General features: G+C 37.5%; 1 protein-coding gene across 15 annotated transcripts in view; it reads right to left on the bottom strand.

The window, feature by feature from the left end:
- Nucleotides 1-12,463, bottom strand: part of CADPS2 (calcium dependent secretion activator 2) — a 535,106-nt gene that overhangs the window by 109,839 nt on the left and 412,804 nt on the right. For 9 of the 15 annotated variants that reach the window (XM_053218157.1, XM_053218160.1, XM_053218152.1 and 6 more), the window contains exons 15-17: nucleotides 11,081-11,144; nucleotides 7,976-8,099; nucleotides 5,934-5,954 (exon numbers count right to left, since the gene is read on the bottom strand). In XM_053218157.1, coding sequence (XP_053074132.1) covers nucleotides 5,934-5,954; nucleotides 7,976-8,099; nucleotides 11,081-11,144 — 209 coding nt within the window. The remainder of the gene's footprint in view (nucleotides 1-5,933; nucleotides 5,955-7,975; nucleotides 8,100-11,080; nucleotides 11,145-12,463) is intronic. The other 6 variants (XM_053218155.1, XM_053218163.1, XM_053218156.1 and 3 more) reach the window with 1 other exon arrangement.

Genomic DNA, 12,463 nt, shown 5'->3' with positions numbered 1-12,463 from the left:
GTCACTGGTATACAGGGTGCTCCTTGTGTCCTCAGTTGACTTTTCTCTTAGTTGGTCGCCTGAGTGTGCAGACAGCCACTGTACAACTGCACAGCACACTCTTCCTGTCTTAAGTCTGTCTTGAGCTGACTGAAGGTACATGCACAGCTGGAAAGCCCTGTCGGATGGAAGCCAATGTCTTCATTTGCCTCTTCTCGTCAATAATCCCTGCAACTCCTGTTTGTCCCCCAAACATCTCTTGATTCATAGGAATTAATTTGTCAACACTGTCATGAGTTAACTAACTGGTGTGAACACAAATTATCCAGTGTGGGGCTGCTATCTTGTGAGGCTAGTGAGGTGGTGGGAAAAAAGCTGAAGCAAATAAACATATTACAAATCCTCATTCATTCCAAATTAGATGTAGAAATGGCCAAAGTAAATTCGTATTACTTACATAGTACTGAAAAGAGAATATGGTCATAATATTTTCTGGTATATATGACCTATAGAATGAGGCTACTGGGGTAGCAAGGAAGTGGGTGTTAAAAACATTTAACTCAACGTATTGATGGGAACATGTTGAAAAAATAATTTAAAATTAACATCCGATGCATATTAGATAATGGAATAAAAGTCAGAGCTATCAGAACAATTTATCTTCTCAGGTAATTTAAAGAGTCCACTGATCATCTGAAAAATACTTTTTCTCTGTATATAGTACAAAAATAAATTTTAAGTTGGTCCCTATCCAGATGGCGTAGCTCAAGCAGCAAATGTTTACGCTACATACATAGTTTTATAAACTAAAAGCTCTTTATAGATTTAATTTTCTCAAACATTTTGAAGACAACAATAAGATATTCTCTTTTAGAGTCAGAAATTACATTTTTCAATTTGTCTGTAAGTCATCAGGTGACTCAGAAGCACAAATGATCATAAAGATTTTCGTGCCAAAGTCCTACTATCCAAGCCACGCTAACAAAGGCTACAAAAAAATTCTTTAATTCTTCAACTTTGCTTTATAGTTTTTAAGGTGAGAATTGTTTCTTCTAATACACAAATCACTTCCTGCAGAGTACTGTCAATTCTTATGGGAATGCAAAATTTCAGGACTATTATTTAGAGATATCAGTAACCTGAATTCATCATAACATATAATATTCAAAAATTTTAAAATCAAATTTATAAGAAAATATAGCTTTTATGAGAGAAAATGGTTATGTTATCCTAGAAATATTAGTAAGAAATTATTCACTGACAAAAAAATATTTTCATCAAGTATGCTTTTGATCTACTCAACTTCTACACACACATACACTTAAGAACGGATTTTATTTATTATTTATCGCTATACTCTTGACAGTGGAGCGCTAAATTAAAATGCCACCCAGATGGCAAACACATCCTAATGACGTAAGGCCTGCCAAAGTGCAACTTCTCTCAAAGAAAGCAAGCAGTGTGGCCCTCTGGGAAAGCATCTCTACCTGTTCAACCGAGACTTTGAAAATGAGAGCACTTGGGGGTTAGACCTGGGAACCTGGCAACCAAAGGGCCCAGACAGATCCTCAGTGCACAAAGCTCTTGCCTGTTCATTCCATGCTACCTTTTGTTTAGGGCACCTCCATGTTTTGAGATTCACAATAAGCCTAGCTACCAAGTCTATGCAAAAGATCTCAGGTCAAGGCAAGCTCTAATGAGCCGTCTCTCTCTTTTATCATAAGCCCTCATATGATACGTAGTTTTCAGGAGATAGCAGGGACTGTTACTAGACTGCTGTTCTTGTCTATAAGAAACTCCCCTGAAGTAAGGAATTGATTCTCCTTTAAAAAGAGCTAGTTTGCATCAAAAAGGTATGTGATTTAAATTTAAAAAAAGACACAATTAGGAAGATAAAGGTGCAGTACCTTTTTGAACCCTAGACTATAAATACTGTAAAAATGATCTTATTGTTAAATGCACAGTAGTGATAAAATTAAATTGAGGAAGAGCACCAGTTGATTTTTGCAACCGTGTAGCTCTCAGATATTTCTTAAAATTAAAAAAAAAAAGCCTTGTAGAAATATTAAGTTCTCAAAATGAACTCTGTTCTCATGAAACAAATGCAAAGATATCCTAAGAAGGAAAGAAGACATTTAGAGAGAGGTCGTTTATTTCATTTATTACAAAGTTGTAAAATTCCTTTTTTCTGCAAATACGTGCTGCTGACGGAGAATGGGAAGAATTCCCAAGTATGGAAGAGAACTAGAAGTCCAACTGAGCATATGTTGAATTATGGAAACAACTGAAACAGGTTAGAATGCTAACTACTGTTAACGCCACTGTTCTCCATCACCTCTGGCTGCTGTGATCCAGGGTTAGTGTCCCACACCCATGGTAAGAGCATGGAATTCTGGTTTAATTTGTCCAATCTTGTTATTTAAAAAACCTTTTTTAATGTATGTTTATTTTTTAGAGAGAGAGCATAAGCGGGAGAGGGCAGAGAGGGGCAGAGAGAGCGGGAGACAGAGAAACTGAAGCAGGCTCCAGGCTCTGAGCTGTCACAGAGCCCGAGGCGAGGCTCTCACCCACTCATCACTTGCGAGATCATGACCTAAGCCAAATTTGGATGCTAAACTAACTGAGCCACCCAGGTGCCCCTCCAATCTTGTTATTTTTAAGTGGTTAGTTTTTGCTCTCATATTTCTGATTATTTAGTGATTGATCTGAATGACCTTTTGTAAGCCAGCTTGCCAGTTTATACATGTTCTCTCTGCTATAAATAGCTTGATCATTCTGTGCCATAAACTCATTCATTTATTCAACAAATATTTATTGAGTACCAAACATGTGCCAGGCACCTTTTTCAGGCACTGGAGATACAGCAGCTACTAAAATACGAAAGTCCTGCCCTGGTGGAGCTACCACTCTAGGACAAGAGTAGGATGAGTGAACCATATCATGTGCTAGAATACAAGTGCTGCAGAGAAAAATAAAATAGGGGAGGGAAAAAGGGCTACGTATGGGCTGGGCTGGGCGGGGGGGAGGGGGGCAAGGTTGCAAATTTTAATCCCTTTCAACACCTGACGCTGTGAGATATGTGAGCGTAAAAACAAAAAGCTTCGGATTTTGGAGTCAGTTCCTAGCCTTACCATGGGATCTGTGCTGTCCGATTAATTCCGCAGCCATAGTCACATGTGGTAAACAAGTACTTGAAATGGGGCGACAAAATGTGCTAGTAAAAATACACACCAGATTTCAAGGACTACATATGAAAAAATATTGTAAAATATCTCAATTTTCTATATTGAATATACTTTAAAGGAATATTTTAGATATATTGGGTTAAAAAACTATTATTAAAATTAATTTTCCATTTTTTACCTCTTTAATGCGATTACTAGAAAATTTTAAGTTATATCTACAGCTTCCATCATAATTCTATGAACCGCACCGCTCCAGACCTCCTTTCAAATGCCCATGCAGTTTAACTGAGTACAAACTTAACTACACAGGCTCACTAAGAAAAGGGAGGGAGAAAGACCAAGGAAAATAAAATGACAGTTTGAAAGGGAGACACTGTGTTCTAATCTCCTGCTTCCTAGTGGTCTCTGGATGTATGACTAGTGACTTCTCTGCTTCAGTTTCCTAAAAAAGCAGTAATAGAAATATTTATTGTAAAGGACGAATGGACACATGCAAAGTGCTTAAAACAGTTCCTACTAATGAGTGTTTGCTCTTACTATTAAGTAAATATCTATACTTTTGGAAAAAGTAACCCCTTGGCTCTTGCACTGTGCCTCAGAATCGGACAGCCCCAGAGGCAGGGCAACCAGTGGACAGAACACGCTCCATATCTGAGAGGCACGGGTACAAATCTCATGTCTGCTGAATTGAATAACAACAGCACACCTTTGTGAAAGTTACGGACTTTTTCTATAGTCTTGGTTACCTCTTCTATGAAATATCTGTTTTCTACAGTTGTTTTAGGAACTAATGAAGCAGAGTAAATAAAACAAAAACAAAAACAAAACCTCTGAGGGAACTGTCAACAGATGACAAAATGAAGACCGATCTTGGGCAGAATTCAACTCTTGTCTACACGGTACAAACTAACTGAGGAAAATTATCATAATGCCCAAGAGAATACTGCTTGGAAGCATTTGAGCTCTTACACATGTAACTGACATTCTCATTTTGAGTCATTTACACCCCCAAGAACATTAGGTAACTCTCTTAAACTTGCTACCAAATGCAACCAAAGAAATAGAACTACATTTTTTTTTAAAAACCTCTCTTTTATTATTTCACAACATTCTTCAACTGAGATTAACTATCCCTTCAATCCACTGAAATCATCTAGACTATACACTGATTTTTTTCTCTCTTCCATCTGGGCCTTTCTTTTTTTTTTTTTTTTAAGATTTTTAAGTAATCTCTACACCCAAAGTAGGGCTCAAACTCACAACCCTGAGATCAAGAGTCACATGTTCCACCGACTGAGCCAGCCGGGTGCCCCTCTTAGAATTTAATTTTAAGGAAAGTATTTTTCCTAGCATCATCAGCCTCTAGAGTTGAACAGTCATATGGATGCCAGAAATGCGTGAAGGGAAGGCTTCTGTCTGGAAGTGAGGTACATGAGGGACAGCAACTTTCTCGTTCTCTCCTCTTTTTAATGGGAATGTGTGCAACTCTACATGGTCCCTCCACTTCAACCTTCATGAAGACGTGCTGTGACTCCCTCATATTTCACAGGGGAAGGAGCATAGCCTTGGTAGGCTGGGGATCAGGACACCTGATGCAAGTCCCAGCTGGCTGATTTATTTACTCTGTGTCAGTGGGAAAGCCCTAACAACCCCAGACTTCCTGTGTGTCAACTATATAAAAACCTATTTTCACTACAGGAACACTGCAGTGGATGAAATGCCCTAAGAGATTTTGAAGAAGTTTGTTAAAGAGAACAGGACTGTTGCTATTACAATGGGCTGTCTTAAGAAGTGATGGTAGTCTCAAAAGTGCACTTTAGTGGTCATCGTGTTCTTTCCCCTTTTCCTGGCTCAGAGTGTTTTGTTCCTCACACTTTCTGGGGTCAAATGCTGAAACAGAATGGAAAGAGTTAGGAAAACAGAAAGAGAACCCTTTAGTCGAAGACTTCAGTTAAAACCAACCCAAACTTGTCTATAACACTGCATGTAGGCTTTAAATGAGACAGGGAAACTCGGACTAGAAAGGTTCATCCCTGGGCTCTTGCCCCATGGAACTAACTAGCTAAGCTCTCCTCTCTCTCCAAAGCACCGAGAGCCTACTTGGGGCCAGTGGTGCACGGCTGGGTGCCAGGATGCAACAGTAAACACAGTCCATAAAGACCCTGCCGGCAAGGGGCTAAAGAAGAGACAGACAAGATAAACAGATAACAGCACATAATTAAATTAATTACAACTGTGATAAGTGGCATAAGAGAAAAGTAAAAACAACCTTTAAAAATTCAGAGATCCGGAGAACACTTTCCTAGCAATTTTCTGAGACTAGGACTTCATAATCCCTGCTCATTCCTCTGATTAGCAACTTTCAAAGTTAAGAGCTTCTTACTTCTTATTTAATAGCATTTATGCTTTTCACTGTGTTATTTTTCAGCAGTGATAAAGGAGAGATGGTCCTCTTCTCTAGTTGTAAGAGCCCTCCAAATATTGGCTACAGCTTCCAAATAAGATTAGTGTCCATGCTTAAAACATTAATACAGCCTCCAATTTTTGGCTTTGACTTCGTATAAAAAGCGCTGCTGAACTTTAACAGAGATAAACGGCCTGTATTTTACCTACAGAGCATTAACAATAGTTCTCCCAAAATGAAAGTATTTTCAGTATCTTAATCAAAGTCATCTAGTAGGAGCCCTGAAAAGCAGACAGCTATTCATCAATATCAAACATCATGCCACAATAGAAACAACAGCACGTGCATGCACAAACATCCATTACCTGCTTCCTTTTCTGCTGGGCCTAAAACATAAGAAAAGACAATTTAGGAAAAAAGCAGACTCCACCCATGTTGCTCACATAATGCAGAAAGTCAATTAAGCAAAGAAAAGTGGCCCACTTCCTATATCTAACTTAAATTTGATTGTGTTCTTGGTCTGATCCTGAGCATAAAGCAAAAAGCGCTTTATTTTTTAACATACACAAAAGGGGGTGGGAAGGAAGGGAGAAAATGAAATGCATAGACGTTTTCTCATATAATAAGCATGCATTTTGTTTTTCTGAAAATGGAGACTGCTCAGTAGTCCCACCTAGATTCCTAGGATCCATTTTCTAGAATATTCTCACAGTAGACTAGAAGTAAGAGACAGATGACTCCAGAAAGGAAAGAGCTATGAGAGCTCCCTGCTCACTGTTTATTTGGTCCCAGAATAGGATTTTCTCTAACACAGACTTGTTTTCATGTGAGATCCAGAGGAACAGCTATGTCTTTTGACCACCAGTGTTAACACGTTTGTCTAACTAATTAGCAAAAGTTATCCATGGCTGGGACAATTTTATTTGTCCATGTTAAAATGGACTCTAGGACTAGAAAATAGAAATAACCTATGTTTTCGGTATTCTTGCACAATGGTCAAAAATACTAACTGGAGTGGCCAGTTAAGAACAAAAGGATTCTCACAGGGTTTTTTTTTTTTTTTTTTGGATTGAGTTTAAACACTTGAATAAAACAATACTGTGTTTATTCAAGTTGTGCACAAACTTTTTTCCCTTTACCAGATTTGAAAGGTTTTAATAGGTCTATTTTTATAATGATTCTTTCAACCCATGTTCACAACAATGTTCAAAACACGAAGATTGTTTGAATGAGTATTCATGATGTGAAAACCAATCTGTTTATCTTCCACTTTCCCCAAATGAGCTAATATTCATTGCTTTTGCTTTAACACAACATGATATCATAATTAATGATGTTAAACTGGTAACTAAGGAGGTTTCATGTTGTTACTCTCGTGAAATAATATTGGTTGCTATAGTGATGGGATGGCTTTTTTGTTAATCACTCAGGAGGTTGGTTATTGCATGCTTGTTAGCTTGATCGGATTCGGAGAGAAAAAAAGGATATAACACAGCCAATTATAATCAATCTTTTTCATTGTACCACTTTTGATAAAACTATCTTCACATCAATAATTAACAAATTTATAATTCAGTACAATTTTATATTAAAAGTTACTAAAATTTTTCTAACAGAGGATTTGCCTTTATTTTTAGATATACGCATTTAACTTTGCAAACTTTTCCTAAGTGAATGCTACATGGACGACACAAGCCAGTTTTATGAATAATTGGAGCAAAAACTTTGAGCCCCTTTCTATCATTTTTAATCATATCAAAGGATTGTCCAATAAAGCCCATTTTTGTGTCTTTGCCACAAATTTCAATTTAGTTATTTCTAAGCATCTTAAACCTCAGTAATCTTAATGAGTGAAATCTGAAGGAAGAGGAAAAAAAAAAAAGTGCAGTCCTCTCAAGAGATGTAATCATTCAAATGTGTTAATATATTGCAAGCAATGAGAAGTTGCAGGGAATTCTGTCAGTTTATTTTGGCTCTCATCATAATCAACAAGTTTCCTCCTTCTCTGAGCAACACTGTTGAACAGAAAATAAAATTATGTAATACTACACTATTACTGATCAGGAAAGAAGACACTGCCTACAGTTGAAATGTTAGACATACTTACGGTAATGTCAAAAAATACAACCCATGAAAACACCTTTTGGTTCCCTGAAAACTCAAAATAAGAACAAAGGACAACTTAAGCACGAATCCTGGGTCTTTCATTCAAGCAGAGTCCCAGGAGGCATATTAAAGCAATGAATAGGAAAAAGCTCTTCAGTTCACCAGCTGAGATTTTAATGAGACATTTCCCTTTGCCACGGTACAGGTTTGTTCAGGAAAGGAAAGAACTTCTCACAGAAAATTCAGTTAATAGGCATTGTTGGCTCTCACTGCCACTTCGGCAATTGCTCACTGCACTGACCTTCTATTTTGGCATATTCTGTGAGTCTGGTGTAATTGATCAAGGCAGCTTTCTCGAGACATTTTCTGACCACTTTTTTCACCTCTTCTGCTGGTATGGGAGTGGCAATATCTTTCATTAAGACCTAAAGAGAGGGAGACAGGGAGAGATTGCATAAAACAGATACTAAAATCAAATTATACAAATTGTCCTATATCTATTACCAGGAAGGGGTCCTACGTAACATTGAGGGAAAGTAATGAGTCGGCACATCACAACTGGGAACATAATCCTCCAATCTTGGCTCCTCCTGTCTAAGCCTCATTTATGCACATCAAAACCTCCCCTAGGCCAAACCACCATTCAGTGTGAGGACTGTCACTTTTCCTCCAGGGGCCCAGGACACCGTTAGAGCAGCTGTTTCAGATCGGGATTATAGTCCTTGGGACAAGCAATAAAGTTTCTCTTGCACATCCCTAATTTAAATGCTTTAAATCTTTTGAGCGATATATATGAAAACAGTAACAAAGTTCCATTAATAACAAGCACTGTTTTTGAGCTCTATAAAAATCAAGATCTCTAATTCTCACAAACTAATTCCTGTGATCGGCTGAGAGGGAAAAAATATTTTGTTTTAGTGAAATGAATGGCATTTCTGTGTTAAAACACACAGAAACTTTCTGAAATTAAAAAGAACAGATTATTTTCTGTTGAGTTCTTAACTGTATTTTTAGATTTTTTTTCCTTTATAAGTATTATTATTGGCAAGGCAAAAATGCAATCATATCCAGAATTCAAGATATTATGTATTTAAGCACTTTTATAATGACTCATTGATAATTTTCCTTAAAACTTTTTCAGTGATAAAATTGCTTACAGTCAGTTTTGATTATACCATTAGTCCAGATCTATTTTTCCGTATATTTAATGCAGCTTTTCTGGTTTTGCTTATATTCAAATTATAAAATATATGGCAAAACGTGAGTATAAAGAAGACAAGAACAGTAAGTATTCTTACTACTCTATTAGTCTTTCACCTTAAAGAATCATCAAAAGAGCATGAAAACATCCATGCTTTATTACTTCATTCTCTTTTGATCAGCCTCAGCACGAAGGATTTTATAATCTCAGATTTATTCAACCACTTAAGCACTGGTGGTCTTTCACAACATATTTTAATTTTGTCAGGCAAGGTTTCCTTTTCAAAACAGCAAACTTTATCACTGAAAAACGTCCTTCCCATCAAATTCAATTATTCTTCATAGTTTCATATTAAAAATTTTTAACATATTTTACACGTATCTGGAACTTTAATTAGAACTACACATCAGAGTCTTTATAGGCAGAAAAACCCTTCGGCTCATAGTAAAAAAAAAAAAAAAAAAAAAAAAAAAAAGCTTTAACGTGTACTATTATTTTTAATGTGATTATTAGTAAGATTTAAATTTAATATTAATTTTGTCCCACACGCAGAATGATGAACTTTACTATCAGGCCTTCCCCTGGTGGTACACTTTTAAATAATAGAGCTGCTGAAATTAGAATGTATATGGTCTGTTACAGAGACGAGTCCAGGAATGAAATTGGGTTATAGTTCATAGTATCCAGGAGCTGGGTATTTAATTTGGAATGGAGGGAACTGTATCCTCTTTCCTGGCAAAGGGCAATGTTAGGGCGCAAGTGCGAAAGAGAGACCCAGCTTGTCTCCTGTATCTTCTCCATTTCTTCCAAGGCATAATAAGTATGAAGAATTCACATGGAGATTTATTTTTTCTAAGATGTCAATAAATACAGAGACTTGAAAATGAAGAAGTGACCCTCCCATTTCTGTCTCAGTTCAGCAAGAGACATGATTAGCGACTATAACTGGGAAAAAGGTCACTGTTCATCCTGCCGCCCATCAGGGCGTGAGAGCATCTCTGCTATTACTAACTCTTCCATGATGGGGGGAGGATGGAGGCTCCACCGTGGAAACCGGAACACAGACAGGTTGTATTAGGTCCCCAGGATGGGATGCCATTCCAAAAGTAAAGCTCTCTGTAAAGATTTTATCTTTTCTATGATACCTTAATGAACTGGATGAAATGAATACTTTGAAAAGCCTAGGTTACATGCAGCTTTATTATAAAAGTTCAAATAAAACAGGTCACTACTATAATAATATTTCTATCACATGATGCGCAGGGAACAATAAGACAGGGATATACAGCGGAAACCAATGTATAATCCAAAGATCTCATTACATTCATCAGTTCTAGCCCTCATCTTCCAAGTGCTCAAATCCGTGAAATCCCTTTTTGCTTTTAATAGAAGTGCTAATAAACAACCTAGAATTCATTTGGCAGGAAAGTGGGCAAGACCAAGTGTTTGAAGTCAATAAATCAGGACCAGAACATTCAGATCATGAGCTATAAATGATCCTTAGAAATTGTTTCTAATACCGATAAGGAAAAGGAATTGCCCACATTGCTTAACTGTTAGGATCCACCCAGCATATAGTTTTATAAATATATCAAAATGATTCTTCCCTTTCAAATTTAGTCTGCCACAAAAACAGGAGTGAAGAATGTATTTTCATTAGTAAGTTATTTTAGCGTGGATATGAAAGCCTTGTTTGCTATTTAGTTGAGGGAAAATGAATTTCTTCCATTTGTGTATTCATTTAAAGTAACATAAGTTGAAGTGAATTCTGAGATTTAGAATGAAAGGCATGATATGTTTGTAAATATTAAGTGATAAACTCTTATAGGTGTGACAAACATGACAGAAGTTCAAATAAGTCGGGGTGGAGGGTGGTAATAAAAGACAACAATCAAGTCTGAAAAACATAATTATACTTGACTAGAAAATCTTATGAGGGAAAGAAAGAGGTGGGGGAAATGGATACTACCAAGATGCCATCAACTCGGCACAGGATGGCTGGGGTGGGCTTCAGAAAGGTTTCGGACAGGAAGAAATAGTCAATAGGAGGAGTTGTAGTAAGAGCAGATGACAAAGTGATGAAATGTGACCAACAGCCTCAGGGAACACACTTGCGAGGAATGGGCTTATCTGCCTGGGTTAGTAACTAAAATACACAGCCACTAAGAGTGCAAATAGTGTTTACAAAGTAGTGTTCAAACATACCCTTTCGAGTAACGAAAGCGTAGCTTTTAGAGCACCCTCAGGTCGTCCAAAGGGAAAACAGTATCTTTAAAAACAAAAGGAGGAACAAAAAAAGTCACACATTTAATATCCAAGACTGCTAAATAATTCCCTCTTCTATTACTTGGCATTATTAAAGAACAGTGAAAGGTTGGTTAAAATAGCATCAGCCCATTTGGGAAAAATTTTAACAGCAGAAGTTTACCTAGTTCATGCTGTAAATTTCTTTAAACAGTAAGGCTGTCAACTGTGATGAAAAGGTTCTACAGTTTTGACGATATGTGTTCAGAAAGGTCCTATTAAAGAGATAATTAAAACATATTCCCTAAACATTTCTTAAGGTTTGTTGTTATCAAGCCCTATCATCAACAAAATGACTTCGCCCATCTCCTCCTGTACTTGTGTGGCTTGAGATGGAAATACCACCCCCCTTCCCCACCAGTCATAACTTCTAGTACAAAAAATGGCTTTCAGCTCTCCCTTTTTGTCTTCTGTGCCGGTGGCACCTCCCCACACAAAACACATAAACCTTGGGGGGGCTCTGCAGTTTGCCAGCAGAGTGGGTCATCCTCAGTCTTTCCAGTCCTGTGTATTCCTAATTCACCCCCACAACTGGAGGACAGGTTACATTAGCATTCTGAAATCAGGGTCAGAAGCTGGGGGAGTGAGTGGGCTCCTTGGAAGTTCGTTGACACATGGTGGTTAACAGATTTATGGCTCTTTACACGGGAGTCCCTCTTCAGGTCACTTTCCACTTAAAGAGCAGAAAACGTCAGGGCCACTTCATCCTGCTGGAGCTCCTCGCTTTGTTGAATCAGTTCAGTAAAGCACCTCGCCTCCCCCACCAACCACTGCCCCCCCCCCAAGATCAAGTGCTCCAGGCAGCTGAGCTGTCCACAGGCTGCCACTTGGATCTGTATTAGAAATCTTGACACTAGTAACTTGAAGTTTGTATATTTCCATGTCCTTTGCCATTATTCAGGGACTTGGTTAACACATCTTCTAAGATGTAACTCACCAAGAAATTACTGTTTTCACAAGGCAATTTGAACAGGTTTCCTTAAAAGCACGTATATTTTAAATTCAAATTATTTTACAGGAGTGAATTTTGAAGAGTGATTAAAGAGTGATTAAAGACTGATTTCTCACAAAGCAGTTGTTAAATTTATATTAGGGCTGGGTTTTAGTTTTATGAAACTTTTATTAGTTTCAGATAAATGCAAAAAAATGTCATAAATCCAGTCACTCAAATTTTTCTTCACAACAGTGTTTATCATTTCATTTACTGTCAAAAATTTCCTTCACTTACGCTTGCCTCGATGCATTCTCTCACTCCTCCCTCTGCTCCCGTGCACAAAAACCACC

This window comes from Acinonyx jubatus, chromosome A2 (genome assembly GCF_027475565.1).
Source record: "Acinonyx jubatus isolate Ajub_Pintada_27869175 chromosome A2, VMU_Ajub_asm_v1.0, whole genome shotgun sequence".
NCBI classification, from domain to species: domain Eukaryota; kingdom Metazoa; phylum Chordata; class Mammalia; order Carnivora; family Felidae; genus Acinonyx; species Acinonyx jubatus.
Note: the sequence above shows the minus strand (reverse complement) of the source record. Positions and strands in the feature narration are given on the sequence as shown.